At 53.0% G+C, this 23,901-nt stretch overlaps 9 protein-coding genes across 9 annotated transcripts; 4 read left to right on the top strand and 5 right to left on the bottom strand.

The window, feature by feature from the left end:
• Window positions 1–11: 11 nt before the first annotated feature.
• Window positions 12–1,896, bottom strand: VTN49DRAFT_268 (uncharacterized protein; the record flags this gene model as incomplete). The annotated part of the gene is made up of 4 exons (XM_069410431.1): window positions 12–519; window positions 568–1,757; window positions 1,811–1,827; window positions 1,887–1,896. The coding sequence occupies 4 exons, from the start codon at window positions 1,894–1,896 to the stop codon at window positions 12–14; spliced, it is 1,725 nt and encodes a 574-aa protein (XP_069271442.1).
• Window positions 1,897–2,155: 259 nt separating this feature from the next.
• On the bottom strand, window positions 2,156–4,259 carry VTN49DRAFT_269 (uncharacterized protein; the record flags this gene model as incomplete). Its single annotated transcript, XM_069410442.1, has 3 exons — window positions 2,156–2,403; window positions 2,456–4,090; window positions 4,145–4,259. The coding sequence occupies 3 exons, from the start codon at window positions 4,257–4,259 to the stop codon at window positions 2,156–2,158; spliced, it is 1,998 nt and encodes a 665-aa protein (XP_069271443.1).
• Window positions 4,260–5,987: 1,728 nt separating this feature from the next.
• Window positions 5,988–8,252, bottom strand: VTN49DRAFT_270 (uncharacterized protein; the record flags this gene model as incomplete). Its single annotated transcript, XM_069410454.1, has 3 exons — window positions 5,988–6,810; window positions 6,865–7,283; window positions 7,332–8,252. The coding sequence occupies 3 exons, from the start codon at window positions 8,250–8,252 to the stop codon at window positions 5,988–5,990; spliced, it is 2,163 nt and encodes a 720-aa protein (XP_069271444.1).
• Window positions 8,253–9,695: 1,443 nt separating this feature from the next.
• On the top strand, window positions 9,696–10,163 carry VTN49DRAFT_271 (uncharacterized protein; the record flags this gene model as incomplete). Its single annotated transcript, XM_069410465.1, has 1 exon — window positions 9,696–10,163. One exon carries the CDS (start codon window positions 9,696–9,698, stop codon window positions 10,161–10,163), a length of 468 nt encoding a protein of 155 aa, XP_069271445.1.
• Window positions 10,164–11,927: 1,764 nt separating this feature from the next.
• On the top strand, window positions 11,928–14,753 carry VTN49DRAFT_272 (uncharacterized protein; the record flags this gene model as incomplete). Its single annotated transcript, XM_069410476.1, has 7 exons — window positions 11,928–11,949; window positions 12,001–12,062; window positions 12,125–12,401; window positions 12,466–13,088; window positions 13,135–13,399; window positions 13,447–13,527; window positions 13,573–14,753. 7 exons carry the CDS (start codon window positions 11,928–11,930, stop codon window positions 14,751–14,753), a joined length of 2,511 nt encoding a protein of 836 aa, XP_069271446.1.
• Window positions 14,754–15,160: 407 nt separating this feature from the next.
• VTN49DRAFT_273 (uncharacterized protein) lies at window positions 15,161–18,045 on the bottom strand (the record flags this gene model as incomplete). The annotated part of the gene is made up of 3 exons (XM_069410487.1): window positions 15,161–17,585; window positions 17,635–17,683; window positions 17,733–18,045. The coding sequence occupies 3 exons, from the start codon at window positions 18,043–18,045 to the stop codon at window positions 15,161–15,163; spliced, it is 2,787 nt and encodes a 928-aa protein (XP_069271447.1).
• A 359-nt stretch (window positions 18,046–18,404) lies between these two features.
• Window positions 18,405–19,286, top strand: VTN49DRAFT_274 (uncharacterized protein; the record flags this gene model as incomplete). The annotated part of the gene is made up of 5 exons (XM_069410498.1): window positions 18,405–18,410; window positions 18,463–18,677; window positions 18,731–18,791; window positions 18,849–19,106; window positions 19,164–19,286. 5 exons carry the CDS (start codon window positions 18,405–18,407, stop codon window positions 19,284–19,286), a joined length of 663 nt encoding a protein of 220 aa, XP_069271448.1.
• Window positions 19,287–20,069: 783 nt separating this feature from the next.
• VTN49DRAFT_275 (uncharacterized protein) lies at window positions 20,070–21,916 on the top strand (the record flags this gene model as incomplete). Its single annotated transcript, XM_069410509.1, has 2 exons — window positions 20,070–21,365; window positions 21,428–21,916. The coding sequence occupies 2 exons, from the start codon at window positions 20,070–20,072 to the stop codon at window positions 21,914–21,916; spliced, it is 1,785 nt and encodes a 594-aa protein (XP_069271449.1).
• Window positions 21,917–22,502: 586 nt separating this feature from the next.
• On the bottom strand, window positions 22,503–23,614 carry VTN49DRAFT_276 (mitochondrial 54S ribosomal protein mL67; the record flags this gene model as incomplete). The annotated part of the gene is made up of 2 exons (XM_069410520.1): window positions 22,503–23,273; window positions 23,324–23,614. 2 exons carry the CDS (start codon window positions 23,612–23,614, stop codon window positions 22,503–22,505), a joined length of 1,062 nt encoding a protein of 353 aa, XP_069271450.1.
• Between the last annotated feature and the right edge of the window lie 287 nt (window positions 23,615–23,901).

Raw genomic sequence — 23,901 nt, forward strand, 5'->3', positions numbered from 1 at the left:
GCCGTAACACTTCACCAGCCCTCGAAATTGCCGAATCCTCCTCCCGTCCGAGCCTTTTTCTTCACCGGCTCACTAGAAACAGGAAACTCATCGTCGAGATACTCGACACTCTCATCCTGCGCGCCGGACTTTTTCTGCTCCGCCAGCGCAGCTTTCAGATATTTGCCAACTCCGGTGCTTTCGCCAGAGCCATTTGTCTTCGCGCCATCCCCGGTCCGGACCCGTTTCCCAGTCCAGGTGATTTGGTCATCCAGACTTTCCGACTCTTGATCGGCCGCGGCAGCCTTATGAGACGGATCTTGCTGCTCCTTCTGCTTGTTCATGAACTCCTCAAATGGGTCGAGCAAGACAGTGACTTCCTTGATTCGGATATCTGTTGTTGGTTTGTGATTCGTGGGATCAACGGGAGCAACTTCCATGGCATTCAAAACCTGAGATGACGGGGAGGGATCATCGATTAGCCGTCCAAAGACGGTGTGTTTGTTGTCGAGATGCGGCAGCGCGCGGTAGGCGATGAAGCTGTCAAAGTTAGCCAAGAACGTCGAACATTATTGGACGCAGACCTACAATTGACTGCTATTGGTATTCTTCCCTTTGTTGGCCATGCTCACCGTCCCTCGAGCATTATGCTTGTACGGCCCCTGAAACTCATCCTCAAAGTACTTTCCCCAGATGCTCTCACCGCCGCGCCCGGTCCCGGTTGGGTCTCCACCCTGGATCATGAACCCCTTGATGTTCCGATGGAAGATGACGTCTCGATAATACCCCTTCTTGGCCAGCTGAATGAAATTCCAGACCGCCTTTGGCGCCCAGTCTGTGTGCAGTTCGATATTCAAATCACCCATCGTCGTCGATACCTGCACGTAGCCCTTGTTCTTGACGCGGCCCCGCTTCAGCAGGTATTGCTCGTCGGTTAGCGTCGCGAGTTCCGTCGCCGTGCGTGGGGTCAGTCCCGTGCTCGTTAAAGACGCCGCCGTCAGACCCGTCGTGTGTCTGGCAGCATTGTAAGGGACCGGCTTCCCGGAAGTCGTTGTCAGCTTTGGAGCCTCCCGTTTCGCCACTGTTCCTGTTTTGGCGTCTCCTTTCTGTTGCTGAGCAGCAGCCCGCTCGGCACGCGCTCTTGCAACTGCCTCCTTCGCCTTGAGGATCTTCGCCGAACTTCCCATAGCATTCAAGTTTACATTCTCCTCCCTCTCCCGTTTCTGCTCATCCGTCAACCCGCTCTCGCCATCCTGCAGGTACTTGAATGCAGACAGGTTGCGGCTCTCCAGATTCTGCGGGTCCTGCAACGTGATGATATCCTTCCGCCCAAACTCGTGGTCCGACACCAGGTCGCGCCACATCTTGGGCTTGATATTGAGCCGTTCAATCGTATCCCACGCAAACACATTGCCCGACGGTCGCAGCGCCACGATGTGCGTGTTGTCCGTAAAGGCCTTGAACGTGACGGGGTCGACGTACTCGCCCGCATCGTTCTTGGCAAAGTTCAGCTTGATCAGATCCGAGCTCTTGAGCGGCGTTCCATCTACGGGGTTCGTGCCGTGCTTCTTGATCCATGGTATAATCGTTGTCAGGTCGAAAATCGTCCCGTTCGCGGTGCACACCGGGTGCGAGAACGGCTGCAGCGACAGGGCGCAGAAATTGAATGGTAACCGTCGAAACTCGGCTGGCGCCTGCCCGCCCTTGCGGCTTTTTGCGGCTCCGGCCCCGACGCTGGCCGAGTAAGCGTCTTCAGAAGCCCATTCCGAATGTGTGATCTGTGGCGATGGTAAGCAGCTAGTCGGAGGTTTAAGTCCATGGAGACACGTACGTAAAGCTTGTCCGTTCCTAGAAAAATGAATTAGCAATATGCGTTGAGGCGATCAAACGTGGCACAGTATACTTACCTTTACCCATGATGCGCGTTGATATCGATCGCGTTGATGCAGCTCTGATGTCCGCTGGAGCTGGCCAAGAAGCAACTACGGCGGAATGAAGCTAACCGTCTTAGGAAAGGGTTAGGGTTATCTGATGCCTGAGGCTACTATGGCATTTTGATTCTTCACCAGACAATTTGACCTTATCCGCTATCCCATACTGTACATAACGCCTAGAGCCCTGCCCATAGCCTAACCAACCATCAAATTCCAAACGCCAGTGTCGAACAAGTCTGAACTCACGATGCCGCAGGTTGATACATCAAAGGAACCACCCAGCGGTTCCCAAAGTCCACACCATTGCACCGGCGAGTGCCGTATTTTCTCCAAACCACTTGACTGACGCCGACATCGGCGACGGAGAGCTGCCACGAGCTTGCTACACCGGACGCGAACGCAAGCATCACACCAGTCTTCGGCGCTCCGAGACACACAACCGACTTGGGTTTGACCCATGGATGGGAGCCTTGAATGCTGCCTGCGTCGCCTATCGTCTGGTCAGAAATTTTGCTTATATTGTGGGCTTGATGCACACTCACCAGTAAAAGCTGAGAGCCCAGAAGGTATATCAACAGAAATAACATCTGCGTTGCTCCGATTCACCCAGGATATCATTTCAAAAGCCGAGGCTTGGCTGTCAGTTCGAAGATCGTCAAAGGAGAAATGAATTCCGAATAGGGCATCGATAATCAAGTCCACGGTAAGGTCGGATGTTGGAAACTGTGCGGCCAGTTCTTCCCATTTGAGAACCTGCCCACCGATCTTCCTGAATATCTCCAGTTGCTTTCGGCAACTCTCCAACAGCTCCGCATCATGCTCGATACCTAGCAGGCACACGTTGACTCGATGCCCGCGATTTCGCAGATGCCGGGCGGCTGATATGGCACGGGCGCCGGTCCGATGGTTACTAGTGAGAATGACCACCGTGGCTGTTGTGGCATCGTCCTGCAGCTGAGTTACGGCAGCCTCCGCGATTCCACGCCCGGCATTCTCTACCATCATATCCTCCGTCAACCCGTACTCTGTCATTGCCAATTGCTCCACTTCTAGCATCTGTAGCGGACTGACTGTAGGACACGTGCGGTTTGTCGTTGTCAGTTTCAAAGTGCCCGGGGGTTGATTCGGAAGAGCACTATGCCCGACAGTGCTAGTGCTTTTCAGAGACCGTGTCCGATCCCGCGACGTATGGCTCCTGCAGGTCGCTTCCTCACATGTCTCTGGATCTGTCTCTCCCGCTTCGCTGTTCCACTTGGGAGGCGTCGTATCCAGTACATTTTCCGACCAATGTAAATTTTTGCCACCATTCGTGCCGGGCCGGGCCCTTCGATTAAAGCTCACGAGGCGGTCTGCCTCTGCTGTCTTGTCCCCCCGACGAATCTCATCAAACACGCGTCGCTTATCAAACTTAGACAGATTTCCCTCGAAATCAAAGTCGCCCATCTCTTGGATGTCCGTCGCATCCTCGGTAGCCCATCCATTGGGATCCTCCGCGTAGGACTTCCTCCCGGATCGTCGCGATCTCCCTGTAGACCTTGGTACATACTGATCCTCTGCAGGGTTTCCAGTATGTATCCGCGGCTTGATTGTCTCGACGAATGGCGTGTGTCGCCAGCCGTTGCCATTGAATGTTTGATCGTTGTCACCACTTCCGCGACCTTGGCGGTTCTTTTTATTTCGACGAGTACGCCCCTTTTCAGTACGATCCACATCGCCTTCTACTCCCGCAAGGTCTTTCTCTTCTTGTGATGCAGATCCACCAACGTCCTCATTGTCCTTCAAACGGGCATGATTGAGTGAATCCTCAAGTTCCGCTATTCGATCAGACCCATTCCTCTCGGCAGTTTTTGGAGTAGGGGTCGTAGGCTCGATCGAATGGATTGCCGCAGCTGTCTCCAGCTTGGGGTTGACAACCGCCTGTGGCCGGGGCTGTGCAAGCTGCGGCGGTTTCGAGTAGCTCAAGATCGCCGGGTCTGCTGGCGCCGCAGGGGCAGCATCCGACGCCGCCACAATCGCGGGGTCATGCAATGACGCTGGGATGGCATTCCGGCTAATACCATGCGACGGCGCAGTCATAGAACTCGTAGAAGGCGTGGTCGACGACACTTCGAGATCCAAGATGCTCGGTGCGTCAATGGTGTACACGGGAAATTGCTGGCCAGTCCATAGCAGCGTCACTGGCCTGATCAGCATGCAGCGAGGGAAGGTTTCATATTATTCTTTGTCCATACCGTCTTTCAAGGTCAACCGCTGCCCGACCACACTGGCGACAGAGCCGCGGACCCGTGCATTTGGAGGGGATTTAAGGGTCACCAGGACTGTGTATCCGATAAAATCAGACTCCATTATGAGACGACAGCACAAAAACAAAGCGGAAGCTTGCAACAGAAGCTCTACATAGTAGCCAATGTTGACATGGCAGCGTGGAATTTTGAAACTTGCGAGGACAAAGCGCCAATCATGCTGGCAGGCCAACTCAGTGCGAGTCACGTGTTTCATGCCTTATCGATAAGAGCTGAATGGTCACGTGGATTTTATCGATAAGATAAATTATCAGAAGGGGATAAGATAACAGGTTTACAAACGAGTCGTTATAACGACTCCTTACAAATGCTTCATGCAGCCCTAAATGGAATCAACGGCGTCAGACTTTCTGCACAACACCGTTTACCTACTCCACTGTCGGAGCTTTCACATTTGCACTCCACCGTACCTGTGTTTCTGTGTTTGTGGATATTGTGAACATGGTCGAGCTACTCTGGTTCAACTCTTTGCATTGCGGGATCCTTGCCTTCATTCGGAATGCACTACTAACATGCCACAATGGCCACCAAGTGAAGCACGTGTATGTGAGTACGTGCCAGTGTGAAGAGGTAGTTTGCTCCGTTGGTCAGACTATCACCACCATCACTGAGAGTTTTGTTTTCTGCCTTACAACAACTCAGAAAACCCAGTGACAACGTTGCTCGCGTGACAGGATGACATCTACGACACCCATTCCTGAGCATGCTTACCTGTAGAAAAAAATGCTAAAGCCATGCAATGACGTCGACCACAATTTTGGGCGCCTTCCCTGTGACCCAGACAAAGAGATGAACCTAATCATACTCGCAGAAGATTTATGCAGATACGATCCCGAAACACAACACACACATACTACCTCATCTGTCTGGACGGACTACTCAATGAACGGTACCAGATTGACCACAAGCTCTGTCACGGACGCTTCTCTACCATGTGGATGGCGCATGATTTGGGTGGGTGATAAGAAACAATGAACCTAAAGATCATGACGACATCTCATCACAGCGAATCATCCGGAGAAGTGCCTCGCTGCGTCGGAGCTGCTGCAGGATTTTGCGTTTTGAGCTTCGATGAGAAGATACAAACGATAGTTATCGTACTCCCTTTGGCTGAGGTATATAGTCTGTCATACCTTCCTAGAACATGTTTCTTGTAAGTATTCCGTCCCGGAAATGATCACGCGCCGGACGTAGCATTTGACTCCTAGGCGTATGTAGTACTTCAAGTTTCCCCGAAGCTGTCACATCAGTCACCCGGTTATCACTGTGTCGGCAGATCTCACGGCGAAAGAAGCAAATATATGCGGCTTGTGTGGTCCGCAAAGACCTCTGATTAAATCATACAGATGCTCTGCAATGATGAGCTGGACAGGATTCTGATCTTATTACCACCCTTGCTTGGTCGATTGCTGCGTTGGTTGGCTATGAACACACCCGATCTTGGAAGAATTCACCTCGCTGAGAGTCAGAGGAGCTGCTACTGAAATGACCTTTCCCGGATACAGAATGGCTGGAAAATCTTAGCGCTGTGAAATCTGGCTGTGCACGCTTCTGCTTCTAGGTTGAATTGATTCTCTATATGCAGCAATACATGTGAATCATACATCATGCCAGAGTATGTTTCGACATTGACCCTTCCACAGACCCAATTTCTCCATGCGCAGTAGTAGGGTATCAGAAAGCTGTATTTAATGGAATGAACATGCGAAGAACACAATTAACTCGAAGCATAAAGTTCAATTTGCAGCCCATGACGGCTCACCAACAGTCGTTAGTCATCCTCAGAATCATCTTCCAAAAGCTTTGTCGCAGACGAGCGGCTTTTCTTCTTCGCCTTCAACACTGAGTTGGCGTTACCCAAGTTCCTATAGAACTCGACCACCTTGGGATGAACCATCACCTTCCTTGGGTCGAATCCTGTCACTTGGAGTCCCTCCCGCGACGTTGCCCGGCTGAGAGCGACATACGCCTGACCTTTCTCGAAAACACGGCCGAGATCGACCTTAACCCGGGGTAGTGTCTGCCCCTGAGCTTTATGGATAGACAGCGCCCATGCGAGGATCAGAGGGACCTGGGTACGCTGCGCTTGCACTTCTCCATCGGGCAGCTCAATCTTCCAGGTCTCTGGAACGCAGAGGATTTGCCGTTCCGTCCCGTCCGGCAGGACGAAGGCCACCACTGGCCACTTGCGGCCCGCGTTGATGGTGCCACCAGAACTCTCTAGGGCTCGTACTTGGGCTCGTGCCTGGGCTCGGCTGAACCATTCCTCGTCATATTTTCTTCGTCCACCTCGTATGAGCATGATGTCGTCCTCCTGGCTACTGACGAAACTGTACAGTTGTTGGTCCATGAACCCAACAACGCGACCGATCGAGCCATTGACGAGGCTGCCTTCCAAATTCTTGATGAGCATGACCTGTGCGCCTGTCTTCAGATGAACTGTTTGGGGTGCCATGCAGTTAGATAACAGCTTAGTTCGCAACTCAACATCTTTGATAGACCCGGAATCTTGAGCGTAGTACGTTTCGACGTCCCCTGTGAGCCGGCTCATACGAAGATTATTGGCGCGCTCGACTTCGGCACGGGTAGGAAACCTGCATTTGCAATGAGTACTCCGGCCGTAAAGAGGGTTATAAGTGAAGCCTCACAGCTCTGTGGCCTCCAGTGAATCGTGAGATTCCAAAGGCCGAGAAAGTTTTTTGAATCCTTCAACGGTTTTCTGACTAATGTTTCCAAGACGCATCTCGTTCAGCATTGCAGCAAACTCGGGATCTTTTTGCCGGAAAATCCGCGTTAAGAGAACTGTATGCTGGATGGCTGTATTCCACGACGAAGCAGCAAACGCAAACTTAGCCTCTCGATTGGAACCCTCCGGCACGGGAGGTAATTGGAAAAAGTCGCCGGTGACAACGAGCTGAATGCCTCCAAAGGGTCGCCCATTGTTCCTGATTCTTCGTGCAATCTCTTCCAGCTTGTCAAAGAGGTCCCCATCAACCATGGAAACTTCGTCGATAATCAGGACCTTGGTGCGCAACCATCGATTGCGGGCTTTTTGGTTCGTGCGAACCTGTGGACTGTCAATGGCAATCCCACAGTCAGAGCTCAGAAATCGTACCTTCTTGACCAACTGCGAGGCAGATTCCTTCCCAAGGCCAATTCCGGCAAAGCTGTGCAAAGTCACACCTTCGATGTTGCATGCAGCAAGACCGGTAGATGCGGTGACTGCAACTCGGTCTTGCTCCCGCCTATATTTATCCCGCAGTCTCTTAATGATCTCTCTCATCAACACGGATTTACCGGTCCCCGCCGAACCAGTGAAGAAAATGCTCTTTCCCTGATCAACTACGGCTTCGAGCACCGCTCTTTGTTCGTCACTGAGGAATATTTCCGGCACTCTGCTGCGGGACACGGGTTCAACGGGTTCAACGTGTTCAACGTCATGTTTCGGTCGCTTCTTGTTCTGCTTCCGAAGCTCTCGCTGTTCGTCCTTGAGCGCGCTGGCAGACTTATCCCAAAACATTGTTTCTTTTCGTGGTGCCGGCGTCTCTGGGTATTTTCCTTGCTCTCTTGTCTCCTCTGCAAGCCAAGGAAGAGTTCGAGACTTCTGATATTTCTGCGGGGGAAGATAATGCGACGGGGGTGATGACGACCATGGGATGGGAGTGCTGCTTGGCGGAGCTGTCGACTCTGCTAAATTCGTATCATTCCTCGTCTGGCTCTGGCTTGTTGATGCTGCAGGCTTTGGGAGAGTTGGTGACTGAGATGTATTGGCTGTGGAGCGGGATGGCGGAATCGGGCCTGGAGAGTCAAAGTCCAGATCAGAGTCACTGTCGAAATCGTTCTCGTCGAAGTATACGGAGTTATGGAGCGATCCCAAGGCTGATGACATGCTGCTAGCTGTCTCCAGCTTTCTCTTCAACCCGGCGACTTGTTGAGATTTCCCTGTCGTCGACGCACTGTATGCGTTCACGCGAGCAGAATTGGACTGGAGCGCCTTCGCGGGTCCAGAATTGTTCCGAACTGCTTTATGGAACATTGTTTGCGCGTGAGACCCCTCAAGGGCAACAGTTGAGAGCGGGAAGCGGCCAACCCCGAAGGCCGCTCGATGCACCGAAGAAATCAATTGCCTTGGAGACACCGGGCGCCGAGTCGTCACCGTGCGAGCAAACATAAAATGAGTGAGATAAAGCGGAAAGAGTGGGCGTAGCTACGGGATTGACATTAGGTTGTTCTGTTATCCTCACGCGTTTCTCGTGCGCCGCAAAACAGGCGCTACAGCGCGTCAAGCCTCGATGCCTGAGGCCTTAAATAGCCCAGTCACGTGATAAAAATTGGACACAAAGTGTGCTTAATCCTCTTTGGTTAAAGTCAAAAATACAATCTCATTTCATCAACCTTCCACTTTCCACTACGGCTGATAATGCGTCTTCTTGCCTTGGAGGATGGCCAGGCAGACAGGATCAATAGAATCGAAGGGTACAGAGCTTGCGTCCTAAATGGAAACACTAATTTCCCGAAACTCCGAGATGAAAGCAGAAACTGCAGATGCATATACTGACCACCCCTGAAATTGCAACGAGCAAAGAGTTTATCGACATTCCCATGGACACCACGTTTCAGAATCACCTGGTGCTGATTGCGGTAGACGAGGCCGACGTCATCGAACACTGGGGTTTCCGGAAGACATACCAAGTACTGGGGAATATTCGGTTCCGCGCCGACACCATAAATCGCGTTCCATGGTTTGCGACATCTGCTACATTAATCCAAAGACGCTGAGTTCGATGAAAGAAAGCCTAAATTTCGCTGAAGGGGTACTAGTCAAACGCACATCAATAGATCGTCCGGATCTCTTCTACAATGTTCAACCAGTGCGGTACCCGGCTTTGAAGTTCATGGACTTGAGGTTCCTTGTTCAGCCTTAGGACGGGCGGACAGAGAAGACTATGGTGTATGTGGATGAGATTGCACGTGTAGAGGAGATATGCAGACGCCTGAGGTGGTGGACCGGTCTTTCACTTGAAGAGGCTTCTAAGACGATTGTGCGATATCACGCTGAGATAGCCGAAGCTGACAGGAAGAGCATTGATACCGAGTTCCTCAAGCCCGACTCGGTGCATCGGATTGTTGTTGCGACGGATGCGATGGGGGTGGGAATAGACATCCGGACATAAAACGCGTTGTCAAGTGAAACACGTCGAAAAGTCTCTGTCACATCATGCAACGGGCTGGGCAAGCCGCTCGAAAAATGGGCGTTAAAGGGGGACTTTACCTGGTTCGTGCGTCAGTCGTGCTTTCTACCACATTTCCTACCACCGAGTCAGCCTGCACGCCCAGGCCCTCTGTCCCAGGAGAACTCTGGCGAGGGAACAGCATCAGAGAGTGACGACTCCTCTGTGCCCTCAAACTCCAGGCCGCAAATCGTGAATGGGTGACATTGGTCGAAGGAATCGGCGCGATTGGTTGCAGATTGCCTCCAATGGTTATCTTTAAAGGGAAACTTCAACAGCCGGGTTGGTATAACGAACAAGTCGTGAAGTTACTCCCTCAAGGTTTCATGGTCAGCGCGAGCGACAACGGCTGGACGAACAATAAGCTTGGATTGGATTGGCTGAAGGAGATTTTCGACAAGCATATTCGGCCAATGACGTCTGGGCGATATCGACTATTGATTCTTGACAGCCATGCCAGCCACACCAGCGCCGAGTTCGACAAATACTGTTCCGATAACGGCATTATCGCGCTGTATCTTCCGGCACACTCGTCTCACTTTCTTCAATCCCTGGACGCGTCTTGTTTTTCTTCATTGAAGAGTCTATACAAGGCACAGGTGCAAAGCCTTTCAGAAAACGGCGTCAACCACACCCAAAAGGAGACATTCTTGCTGCATTATGCCCAAATTCACGACAAGGCGCTGCGTGAGGATAACATCCGGAGCGGATTTTGAGGCCGTTGGTCTTGTACCATACAACCCAGATCGCGTCCTTTCAAAGATACCAGATGCAAAAGAAGTCCCCTCTCCACTGGGAACTTCGGATTCCAATCGCTCGTTTCCGTCAGTTTGCACACCCCGAACTCCGTATGATGTGCGCCAGCTCAAACAACAGAAGAAAAATTTGTGGACACAGAGCGGCTATTGGATGGAAGGGCATAGTATGTTGAAATCGACAAATTTTCATCCGGACCGACTCCAGTCGAAGAGGTGCCTCCTGAGCTGGAGCCGTTCCTGCGCGCCTGGCATCCTCTCCAGCTGCATTGGTATTTCGGGACTCTGCGAGATCTCATCGACGTCGTTGTGGTTTGATCTGTGACAAGAAAGGCGCTACTGACATTGGACTTTGTCCGTCTAAAAAGGGCTTACTTGCGGTCGAGAGCATGACCAAGACGATACCTTGGAGGCGTCCATAAATCTCCGATAAGGACGGCACTTCATTTTTAATGATCGAGACAACGCTGGTCTCGCTCCATCAAACTGAAGAGGCAGGCCGAGGTCGAGTCCAGATCCATCGGCGGGCCCAGATGGCCAGAAGCGGATTTTCGTTGATGCTTAACCTACGAGGGAAGAAGGTGAGCTCGTAATTATCGGATGATTACATCTGGCTAAGGGGCCGTAATGTGCTCTCTATCCGGTAAAAAAACATCGCCATGGCCTACATAGTAGGATGATAATGTGTCAGATTTGTGCGGTCGAAGTTCGTGAAGGTCCGTCCTTAGCGAGGCGCCAAGACCTCGCCAGCAAGTAGGATTACTTGTAGGGTTAAGCTGCATGAACTTGGGCCATTCACGGCTCAAGCAGTCAGGGACGATCAACTGTGTGATCGTGCCTGTCATCTTGTCATTATAATGCATAATGTGACCGTCAGCTCAATATATCTACCTAATGGATCTATATATCACCTATAGAATTAGTTGCTAGTGCAGAATTGGTACTCATAGTGGAGGGTCTTGAAAGGCAAGCAGTTATAATAATAGGAACATGAAGACGGAGAAGCGAGAAAGAGTAAACTGATACGGGGCGCCCTGTCACTGGCAAACAGTAGAGTTTGTAATAGGCTGTCTCGATGTGGGATATCGCTGCATCTGACATCGTTCCTCGTCTGATATTGATGACTTTGTGCATCTATGCCATAATATCATAGAGCGCCGACATCGTCAGCAACCACACAAAACGATTTTCATAGTCGTCGTACTTGTCTGACTTCCTGTCCCCCCTGTCCCCGCGGCGTTTTCAAGTCCACGACCTCGTCCAGATGGGCGTTCCGGACCTGATAGGCGATTGAGCGAAGTATAACAGCCTCGAGCTGATACGATATGATGAGCCAACCTTCGCGGACGGCATCTGAATGAAATAGTGCACATGAAATGCAGCCACAGTGCAGAGACGCAGCTTGATATGTCCACTGCGGCAAAGACTATGAAACGAGTGGGTTCATTGTAGCGAAATGAGAAAATGGTACGGTATTTATCTTGAAAGACGCATAATTCATCTGATTGGGCATAGCTCGTTGGTAGACATAGTTGTATTAGTCGCAATATCTCAGTGCAAATTTGAACACAAATATATCAATTTGATATCAATACTTGAAACCCAAGACTCTGTTCCAATTTCAAGGCCGGATGTCGATCACGTGAAAACGCGCTTCAACGCGATTCAAAGACGCAAAGCGAACACCCCTCTACTGTAAGCTCTTCAACATCGATACAATGAAGCATGGCAGATGGGATTGCTGCGGGTGAGTCAATTGATGACGGCTGAACGTGTTCGGCTGCTAACTAGTGCCCAGACAAGGAGCGCCCTCTCGCCGGCGTCGTCCTCTGCTTCACGTCCATTTCGCCGGAACAACGGGTACGCAAGAACAGGCCGACAAATCATGGAGATCGCAGCTGACATATGAGCTTTGTGAATAGTCCCAGCTGGCGGACTATGCAAGGCAAATGGGAGCAACGCACGAGTTCGATCTGACCTCGGATGTAACGCACCTACTCGTCGGCGAGGTAAATACCGAAAAGTACAAGTTTGTGGCGCGCGCACGAAGCGATGTTGTCGTTTTGCTGCCGGAATGGATCGAAGCTGTCAGACAATCATGGATGCAGGGAGGAGATACGGACCTGAAGGCGCTGGAGGAGAAGTACCGAGTACCAACATTCTACGGCCTGAAGATCTGTGTGACTGGATTCGATGACAGTAAGTTTGTGCGACAGACCCGATGTCGCAGGATAAGTTTTACTAATGGATTGGGGGCTGAAAGTGGCATATCGGAACTACCTTCGGGACACATTGTCAGCCAACGGGGCTGAGTTCAGAAAGGATCTCACCAAGTCAGTCACGCACTTGATTGCGAAGGAGCCAAGAGGAGAAAAGTACAAGTACGCGAGGGAGTGGCGGATTAATGTGGTGAGCGTGAAATGGTTCGAGGACAGCTTGGAGCGGGGGATGGTGCTGGATGAATCGCGGTATGATCCTTCGTTGCCGGTAGAAAAACAAGGGGTTGGCGCCTGGGAGCGTGATGTTGCTTCTCAAAAGCCGGTGAAACGGGAGCCATCTATCACGTCCGCGAATCCACGTGCTCGCAAACTGCGCAGGGTGACTAGTAGCAAACTGGGTGACCAGAACGAAGGCATCTGGGGAGACATTGTAGGTGGTGGCTTCACTGTAGAGCAGAACCAAGCAACGACGGTTCCTCCGAAAGAAGAAAAGCCGCCGGTTGCTCCTCAGATGTCGAAGCTGCAGACGGCAAGGTCCTTCGTTAGTGACACGACCGTTACGGACAAACGAGTTGGCAGCTTTCTGCTTGACAATGATGCAGATGAAGAGCCAAAAGGCTTCTTATATGGTTGTCGGTTCTACGTTCACGGATTTACATCCAAACAGGTAAGTCGACTGCGCATTATCTGTGTGACGAGTCTGACTGGTATAGGTCGCAGTTTTACGCGATCACCTGGAGGTCAACGGCGCCCAAGTTTCCGACTCCAACCAGGCGACAATTAGCGGCTTAGGCGCAGGTCGCAATTTTCTTATCGTACCGCATAAGCTTCCACGCTCGGAAATTCCGTCGATTGGACGCGAGGAAGAGTACGAGACTGTCACAGATATGTGGTTGGAGCGGTGTCTGGATCAGAAGCGATTGGTCCCTCCGGAAGCTCATGTCACCAGCACACCATTTCCATCGTTTCCAATACCAGGTAGGTAGTTTGTTTGAAATCTCTGTGCAAGATACTGACCGGAGAAGGATTCGACAAAATGCGAATATGCTCCACAGGCTTTGCCGGAATCGATCTGCTCCATTTGTCGAAGCTCGTCAAAGTCATGGGTGAGTATCGACGACGGAAGCGAAAAATTCGGGCTGACTTTGCAGGTGCTACATATGAGGAGTATCTAACACCCAGTGCCTCGGTTCTGGTATGCAATGATGTACGCACTGCGAATGCGGAGAAGCTTCGGCACACGGCTGAGTGGGGAGTACCTGCTGTCTCTGCGGACTGGCTCTGGATCTCGGTGCAGACAGGACAGAAGAAGCCCTTTGAACCGTACTTGATCCACACGAAGCAATCACAGTCTGGCAGGATTGAGGAGAGGTCATCCTTGCGCCCACACGCCGAAGCAAAAGATCGCGAATCATTCTCGCGGCGGGCATCAATCTCACCGCAGAAACACAGCAGCATGCTGCCGCCGCCCAGCGACAGAAGCGCAACGGCATCCCCGCATAAATCGGTTGACGGTGACAAGGAGAAGAAAGACAAACCCGACGAAGCCGCGCGGAAGAAGCCCCCTTCGCGGAGCTCATCCAGAGTTCTTGAGTCCGCAATCAGCAGCTTCCTAAAACAAGCACGGGAGAGCAACAGCAATAACCAAAACAACACTACTGGCGAATCTCCTACAAAGAATAATCCCAATGGTCCACAGCACAAACGCAGCATCCTCAACCGCGCGCTCTCCGGCGCATCCACAACGTCAACGATGACCAACCTCACCACCACCGGTGCTGGAATCCGACGCGGTGCGTTCTCGCGCACAAGTTCTATCGACACGCTGAACGAGGATGGCTACGGCAGCGCGATCGACGAGAACACGAGCATGAGCCATCAGCAGGAACCCAGCGCCAAGACGAGTAGAAACAACAGCTTCCTCTCCACCACCGGCAAGTCCACAACCGGAGTAGCGGGAGGAGGGTACATCGACTCCCCTGTCGTCGAAGATGAGGAGCCTCCACCAATGACGCAGCTCAACTACGAGGATCCGGAATCAATGCGGATGCGAGAAAAGATTATGCAGCGGGCGGCGATGAAGGCACGAAACAACGCTGCTGCTGATCAACAACAAGAAGAAGAACGGCAACAAAATCAACCACAACAACAACAACAGCCAACCACAACGACAACCACGGCTACAAAACAAGCCGTGATCACGGACGACGTGGACATAGGCGGCCACAGACGAACAACTAGACGCAGTAGACGGTTCGCAGAAAAGGAAAAAGAAAAGGAAAAAGATAGGGAAGGGAAACGGATGCCGTTTTGGGATGATGATTCGGAATGATTTTTGATCTCGGGGCATTACAGTATTTGGGAGATTGGGGCGTTTTGTTGATTCTAATGATTGCATGTGATGGAGTTTGGGAATTTTGTCTGGTTCAATATTAGAGTCTATGTACATACGGGGCGTCCGATGGAGCATGGGAACACATCATGGATAATATACGATACAGGAATCGATTTGGTATATAAAGTATACACAGGACATGGATGCATGCATGATACAGGATTCCTCATGACGGACATGCAGTCCTTTTTAGTCATTTTTTTGCCTCCCACGGCGCCATGCAACGCCGTTAAAAATCAAAGTGAATGCAAACATATGAAGATGAATAAAAGAAGAAGAGAAGGGTATACATAACAGTTGCTATCAAAGGGGTATATATAGAAAAGTACACGGAAGAGGAGAGATCAAGCCAGAGCGCCCGGCAGGGGCGGTTCCAGATCGACACTCTCGACAGCCTCGCGCTGCTCGCGCGACGCGCGGAGCAACTGCGTAAAGTACTTGGAAGCGGTCTCGCTCTCATTCTTAGACCGGGTGACAGATTCTCTCCGCCGGGCGAGCTCCTCAAGACCCTGAGCAAGGCATGACTGAAGGTTGCCGGCCGGCATGCGCAGCACACGGCGGACCTCGCCGCTGATCCGCGAGGCGTTGGCGTGCACGTAGTCAAGCTCCTCCAAACTGGCGGCCAGCTTGCGCGAGAGGCGCGTTGGAAGCGTCTGCGGAATCGTTGACAGGACGTATGCGACGGTGAGCGCTGCAGCGGCAATGAGGCCAGGAACGAGCAGCTTTCGGAGGAGGTTGTTGTTGTGCACCCCCCCGACGACTCGCGCGGCGCCAAGTACTCCGTCCAGCCAGCCAAGGCTTCCGCCGCCGATGGCGCGTCCGCCGAGCACGGTAACTACCGTCATTGCCATGCCGGTACCAGCGACCTTTTCTTGTCGCTCCCATAGCGATTGGATGTCGAAGAAGTCCCAGAGTTCGACTTCGGCGTCCACCTGCCGTGCCAGCGCGTGTCGACGTTTGCGGAACATCATGTCTGCTCGGAAATTGAGCGGAGAGAAGCGGTCCTCGCCAACGTGCAGGATGCCCAGTTGCTGGATGAAATTCACGCCCTGGACCGTCTTGGCTCGCGCGTAGTTCTCGCAGTGGTCCACAGACGCGGAAATCTGATCCAGCATGGCGGCCTTGAGGTCCTCCGCGAATTGCAGAACTGACAGCAGGCCGGGGTATGCAACGCCGAGATCCGCCTTCGAGACCTGCGAAATGGTGCGGTTCAGCGTCGTTCGGGTGTAGTCATACACATCGGTGCACGTCGTGTCGATCTTGTTCTCGATTTCCTGTTCGATCTCGGACTTCTTCACCTTGCCGTTCTCGTAGGCGGGGACGATCTCGTCGAGCTCCGCTGTAACGCGCTCCAGCTCGGACTGTGCCACATCCCGGTTGACCGCCGCCAGGGCGTTGAGGTCAGAAAGCACGTTGAGGAGGTACGTTCGGGCGGGAGCCAGCTTGGAGCGCGCCCGCTTCTCCAGAACAAACCGCCGCAGCGAGCTCTCGAGATGCTCGAAATCTCGGATCCGTTGCCTCTGATCCTCTCTCTGTTTACCCTTATCCTTCCCTTTCCCTTTCCCTTTGTCCGAGTCATCGCCTTCATCATCGGATGAATCCGAGCCACCTCCGCCACCGGATCCCGACCCGGAACTAACTACTGCCCCCGGAGCCATCGGAATGGCATTGCTGGACACAAAGTGAACCAACTCACTCGCATCCTTGTGCGTCTGGGGGCTCATTTTGGCTACCTGCTCCAGAATCATGCGCTGACATCGTTGTTTGTCACGAATGTTGTCGAAGCCGTTGACCACCATGAAAATATATGCCTTTTCGTGCGCCGCATTCATGATGAAGTCCCGTGCAGACAATGTGAAGTGATTTGCGGCCGACACAACAAACACCACCACATCAATCTCCTCTTGTCGAGCAAATACCGCCGTGGTCTTGACGGAGTCGGAGTTCAGGCCCGGTGCATCGATCAGCGCAATGTCGACGACGCCATTGTTGAGCAGAGACTCGTCAATCGGCCGGACGTCTTTGATGTAGATTTTGCACTGCATGTACTTGGTGTTGTCCACTACGATATTCTCAAGCTCGGACAGCGGGTAAACATCGTAGGTGCTTTCGTCGTTGCGATCGTACTGTTTATCCTTGTGTACCGCGTGAACTTCTTCGAGGCCGCCATTCTCCCGTGCATCGAGAACTTCGCAAAAGATACTTGTGCAAGGCTGCTGGTCCACCGGCAGGATGTTTCGGCGCAACAGTGCGTTGCAGAACGTCGACTTTCCAGCGTTAAGATCTCCCGTCACCAACACTTTGCTCGATGTGTCCTCGATCCGATCTCGCAGAGACAGCAGATGCTTGATGCTCTGACTGATCTTGCCATCTAGTAATGATGCTATTGAAGTCTTCTCGAGAGAATGCACCAGCTCCGCCTGGGGCAATGCACCAAGCTTAAGGTCTAGTTTGAGAATGGAAAACTCCTGCGCGATCTGAGGTGTGATCAAGCGAGGCTCCGCGGCGGCTGCGCGGCGCTCGGCAGCTGCACTGGATTCGCCCTCGTCGCCACCCAGAGACGTTGTTGCACGTCTCAGCTGCTGCGGGCGCCAGGTGACCTCGTCGTTCGTGCCCAGCGCGGCGGATTGGGTGTGCTGCAAGGTAGGACGTTGCGAAGGTTGGATGGAGGGGTAGTTGACCGGCCACTGGCGGTTCATCTCCTGCAACTCTTTGAGGGTCTCGATTGTCCGATTAATCGCACGGTTCAACTTGGTACGGTTTGCATTACTGGGATTGTCAGCTTTCGGGTGTTGTCGAGCTTCATGGAGACACTTACTACTGCAGCTGGTGAACATGGCTTGCCAGCGCCTGTCGCTCTTGCTCCGCTACAACCAGTTAGCTCACGCATTCTTCCCGCAAAATATCCCAACATACCGGCTGGGCTGAATTCGCCAGGACGCGTGGGCGTGTGCGCCGGGGTCGGCCGGTCTTCCAGCAGTCCCGCGCGCCAACGATCCTCCGCAGCGCTGTCGCCGGAGATACTGCCTCCATATCCCGAGTCTCGATTCAACGACGCCATAAGCGCCTCTGCTTCTGCCGACATTGTCCCATTTCCGACGGTCATATATGGCACGGACCCGTGCGGAGCCGAAAACTCGGAATCGGTCGATTCGTCATCTTGTCGCCGGCTCGAGGACGATTCCCCGGAGGGCGGTTTGCCCTTGTACGGATAGTATTCCTGGCTCATCACGGAGGCGCGGAGTGGCGACAACAGCGATCAGCTAGCAGGAGCGGTCTCCATGAACAACATCTAATCCGTCGTAGAGATTTTTTTTTCAGGGAGATGACGGGCCCTGATTTCATGCAAGCATGGAATTTCAAGATGGAGGGTTGCGTTACTCGATGATGATTGGCTATTCCTAATACAGTTAGTACAGTATCAACATTTCTTGGCATCTTCATGGTACCCGCCGCGTTCCGCCTTGATGTCAGCCATTGATTTGTACCTATCAACAGAGGTCAGTACCTATTACTAGTAGTTTCAGTGCCCGTGAATGTGGGAATCATAGAAGCGGTTGTGGTATTTTGCGTGAAATCTTGGCCGCCATGAATGTACAGTTCGCTGATCTTCTATATGCTATCTATGTCCCGCTAACTGCGCCAGATCGTCGAATGGGCCTTTGGGAAACGCCTGACGCCGGCAGAGCGTCTGCGCAAGCATCAGCGAGCCTTGGAGCGAACTCAGCGGGAACTGGATCGCGAACGGATCAAGTTGGAGAATCAGGAGAAGAAACTGGTGCAGGATATCAAGAAGAGCGCCAAGAATGGCCAAATCGGCGCCTGCAAGATCCAGGCTAAGGACCTGGTTCGGACACGGAGGTGAGTGCGGCGGAAGAGTGGGATATCCGAGCCGCCTGCTCACGCTGGCGTAGGTATATCCAAAAGTTCTACCAGATGCGCACGCAACTCCAGGCGATTTCGTTGAGGATCCAGGTATGCAGTCTAGTTCAATTTGGAGATGTGCCGGGGCTCCGGCTGACCATACTTTAGACGGTACGCAGTAACGAGCAAATGATGCAATCCATGAAAGGCGCGACGATGCTCCTCGGTAGCATGAACAGGCAAATGAACCTTCCGGCACTCCAACGGATCGCGATGGAGTTTGAGCGTGAAAACGAGATCATGGAGGAGCGCCAGGAGATCATGGACGACGCCATTGATGAGGCGACGGGCATCGAGGATGAGGAGGAGAGCGAGGAGATTGTCAAGGAAGTGCTTGACGAGATTGGGGTGGACCTTGGCCAAGCGGTTCGTCCTACATGTCCCTCATTGATTTACTTGCAGCGGCGTACTGACCGATTGTAGCTTGGCGAGACACCTACCGGTCTGCAGAGCCAGAGTGTTGGCGAAGATAAAGTGGCACAAGCCGTCGGGGGTCCTTCTGGGGATGAGGAACTGCAGGCTCGACTGGACAGTCTACGGCGATGACAAGATCTGAGGGATTGCACAGGGTGGCCATGCGGCGTTGGGCGTTGGGGGCTGGATTTCAAGACGGGATGCTGATGTTCATTGTCCATGATTCATGTAGCTGTATCAGCGATTTGACTGGGAATGGATACTTCACTGCGGTGCTCTGTAATAGAAACCAAAATTACTTGTCGAAAGCGTTAACCAGCTTTTCTCTACGTCAAGTAGCTCTGTCTTGTGCCTGGGACCTGCATACAATGGTCCAATCCGGCTGCTGGAGAGTTCCCGTGCCGTTCTCCCGGAAGACCTATTCACCTCCGTCTGGCCGGTATTCTCACCCCTTTACCACTGTCTACTACCAGCGACAGCGTACAATACCCAGTAAGTTCAGTCGAAATTCTCCCTCTGCGCTCTCCGGTGCCGGATGGCTGTGCTGGTCCAGGGACGCAGGGCCCCGCCGCAACCGGAATCCCCGAGGCTTCATGGCGTCACTGTGCGACTAGAATCGCCCGCATCAGCCGCACTTGTCTGCCTGGGCACTTCAAACCGAATGGTTTGCCCTCGTGGGATCGAATACACATAGTTGCTATAAGCTTTAGGTCGAGACTATTCCAACGCTGATCGTGACAATAGCTCATTTCTCGTATCCTCCCCCGTGACCTCCGTCAGTCCGTGAATTTCGCCCCCTTCGCAAAACCGTGAATGAGCCTGGCGTCGGATCTGTTGTTGTCGTCGTCGTCGAAGCTGGCAGGAATAACTAGTAGGCGTCGCAGTGACGCTTCACATGGCGGGCTGCTGAACAGAATGTTCGGCTCCAGCCCGGCCAAGGAGAAAGCAGAGACGTCGGTGCTGTCATCCTCCTCGCCATCGTCTTCGGCGACCGGCCCTACTAGTCTGACCCTGAACACTGCAAATCTCGGCTTCGACCGCGACAAACGTCTCTCGCCGCGTTCCGCCACATCTTCGCGCAGTCCCGGCGACGACGCGACGACCCCGACGCCGACATCCACCAACGGCGAGAAGAAACACCGCGGCTTCTCCGTGGCCAAGGCCGCATCCTTCTTTAGCTCCGCGAAAGAGACCCTCCGCTTCTCGCATCGCGACTCGCACCAGTCGCCGCGCTCCGCACTCCACAAGTTGGGCAAGATGGATCCCGCACTGAGCGTGCCGCAGGGCTCGCTGAACAACTCCGCCGGCGAATCGCGGCCCACCCCGCGATCATCATTTCAGGTTGGCGTGACGGAGGACCGCAACCGAAAATGTCGTCGGACTATGGAGGATACGCATGCCTATCTTTACAACTTCATGGGAACTCCAGCGCCGGGGAGGATAGCCTCCACGGACGGCAGCGACTCTCCAGGAGACTCTGGGAGCAATGCTGACGAGTCGACCCATGTCGTGGAGACGGACAATGGCTACTTTGCCATCTTTGATGGCCATGCCGGCACCTTTGCCGCCGAATGGTGTGGGAAAAAGCTGCATCTGATCCTAGAGGACATTATGCGGCGGAATCCCAACACGCCAGTGCCCGAGCTACTAGATCAGGCTTTCACTAGCGTCGACCGAGAGCTGGAGAAACTGCCATTGAAAAACAGCGGGTGTACCGCCGTTGCTGCCGTGTTGCGCTGGGAAGATCGGATGCCCTCCAGCTCGCAGACGACACAAGCTTCTGGCTCCACGGCCCCAGCTGCCAGCAGTAGTAGCGAGGGTGAATCCAAGCAGAACCCAGACGCATCAGCACAGGCAGCAACGTCGAATTCACAGTCGAACGTGGATTCGAGCCCGCCTGCGGCACAGCCGACACCAATACGCCAACGTGTCCTCTACACGGCCAACGTGGGCGACGCACGCATAGTCCTCTGCCGGAACGGCAAGGCTCTGCGATTATCCTACGATCATAAAGGAGGTGATGAGAATGAGGGGCGACGCATTGCAAATGCCGGCGGATTGATCTTGAACAACCGCGTAAACGGCGTTCTGGCGGTGACGCGGGCGCTGGGGGATGCCTACCTCAAGGACCTCGTTACGGGGCATCCTTACACAACCGAGACGGTCATCCATCCCGATCAGGACGAGTTCTTGATCCTAGCATGCGACGGCGTGAGTGAACCACCGTAATTCTGAGAATCGCAAACTGAAATGACTCTTTGCTTTCTTTCTAGCTCTGGGACGTCTGCAGCGACCAGGAAGCGGTCGACCTCATCCGTAACATCCCTGATGCGCAGGAAGCATCCAAGGTTCTTGTCGACCACGCCCTGTCGCGGTTCAGCACGGACAACCTGTCGTGTATGGTGGTGCGCTTCCATGCGGACATCATCCGCGACGTAATGGAGCGCCGCTTGGACCCGATCGGTGTCGAAGGCGACCCGCAATCGCGACGTAAAGGCGGCGTCAGTGAAGCCGAAAAGATCGTCGACGACGCCCGCCGCAAGCTCGACGCCGCCGCCGCCGCCGACGCTAACGTTCCAGTTGACCTCGGCCTCAACGCGAAGATCCAGGAGGAGACGACCGACCAGCAGCAGCGGCCGCACACAGAAGAGCCAGAATCTCCCTCTGTCCGGCAGGACAAGTCTTCACCTGCCGCCGTCCATCCAACGATTAGCGAGGCGACAAATTCAGCAAAGGAGGACAAACCAGCGTCTCCGAAATGACACCTCGCCATCAATCGATTTACTAATATTAGGGGGGTTGCGTGGAAGGGATACTTCGTCCTTCTTTACCTTTCCGTTCCTCTTCTTGCTTTCTTGATATCTTTTCTTCTGCTCGATCAATGCCTTGCGGGACCATTTATTCCTTGACTGTCTTTATCCTTTCCTTTTATTATTTTTTTTTTCTTTTTTCAGAGGGAGAGTGAGCAGTCCATCTTCTATATTGATTTCAGCTCTTCATACTTCTCGCTGCAAATCATCATGTCCATGTCCGGGGACAATGCGAGAACAGCCTGATTTACTACATTATTGCTTTTTGTTCTTTTTCGTTGCGAAAACTTCCATTTCTCCTTAGAAGTACTTATTATATTTCAGACTTTTGTTTTTTTTCTTTTTGCGTTCGAGTCTTGAGAGGGACAGGCGTTTATTGACCATGTCAATTTTAGCTGTCGTCAGAATCGAACTTTTTTCCCCTTCTTTTTACTCCGTACTATTTCATAGAACAAAAGTGTAATTGATGCCCGTTAATACATAATCCCCGCTATTGTACAATCTGAAACATGAGATAGGTGGTTTCTTTAGGTACAGTCTATGATGTAGTGACAGTCTCCGGCTCGGGTTTCTTCTCCTCAAAGGCATCGTTGGCCAAGACGTCGTTGCCCATCTTCTTCTGGCCCGGCATGATGTACTCCCGCGTCAACTCCAGCTCGCCATGCTTGACCCGCTCGGGCCACTTGGCAGCGTAGCGCGCGTCATGCAGGTCGGACCAGAGGATCTTCACCTCCATCGGGTTGGTGACCTGTTCCTCGGTTGAATCGGCGACCTTGTACTGCACCTCATCAGTGCTGATCAGGTTCTCGAATTGACGGATGCGCTCCGCTGCCTTGGCTGACACCTCAGCCTCCTTTTGGCGGGCGGCACGTCGGCGCTTGCGCTCCTTGCGCGTCTTGTACTCGCGGTTCGGCTGGCCGAAGCCGTTCTTAATCTCTTCCTCCTGGATGTGAAGCACGGCAGCAATATCGGCGACACTCGTGGCCTTCTGGTCCATCAAATTGCGTGCGCGCTCCTTCTTGTCCAGCAAGGCGCCAATCTTGGGTCGCCATTCACGGTCAAACTTCTCAGCTTCGATGGGGTCGCGTGGCCGTTTACGTGCAATCCATTCCTCCGTTACGGTGATCAACTCGCGCGGTGGGGAGAGCTGGCGTTGCATCGAGAACTCGCGGAGGAGATGGTATGCTCGGAGCCCGACTTTGGCGTCGTCAAAGTGGACAGAGTAGTAAGGGACCCAGACATCCTTGCGGAGTTGCGCGGGGATGCTCTTCTTGCGGTGGAAGATGAGTTGGGAAAGGACATTGTTTTTCTGCTATCATCAGCATCGTCACATGAGGCCAATTGAGTGGAATTTAATACCTCCAGATGTCTTGTCAATGAGTACACCACCTGGTTCGTCCGCAGGTTGTTGTAGACGTAAATGTTCTTGCCGTGCGTCAGACGGTTCAATGCCTTTCGCAGCCGGATTCCCTCAAGTTTTTGGAACTCTTTGAATGCGTTTGATCCTTGCTGCCGCGGTTTGCCCTGGATAACCATGTTATTCGGCAATGGCGGTCGCCGGACGATGTTCCATGATGCCGCGATCTTGCTCGGGTCGAGGAGTTTTGTGACCGCCGGCTTGACCGGGGCGGGAGCAGATGCGCTGGCCATGGCGGCCAGAATGACAACAATTCCCCTTCAATAAATCCGATTCAGAGTCGAATCAGACGGGGTCGCAATCGTAGGGCGGATTGATAGCTAGTGGTTTATTGATGGAGAAGATGTTAGAGGTGAATTTTTGATCTAATCAGCCCTTTACCCGATTGGGTTATGCCGCCCTCGTCATTCAATCTGCAGCTTCAGGGAGTCAGGCATCTGTCAAAACGCCCACCAGAATGTTATCTGGGGCCCAGCGCGCTCCGAATGGGCCGTTCAATATTGCGCCGTGCTCGCAATGA

The sequence above is a fragment of the Thermomyces lanuginosus genome, assembly GCF_041956635.1.
Source record: "Thermomyces lanuginosus strain ATCC 200065 unplaced genomic scaffold VTN49scaffold_15, whole genome shotgun sequence".
In the NCBI taxonomy this organism is placed as follows: Eukaryota; Fungi; Ascomycota; class Eurotiomycetes; order Eurotiales; family Trichocomaceae; genus Thermomyces; species Thermomyces lanuginosus.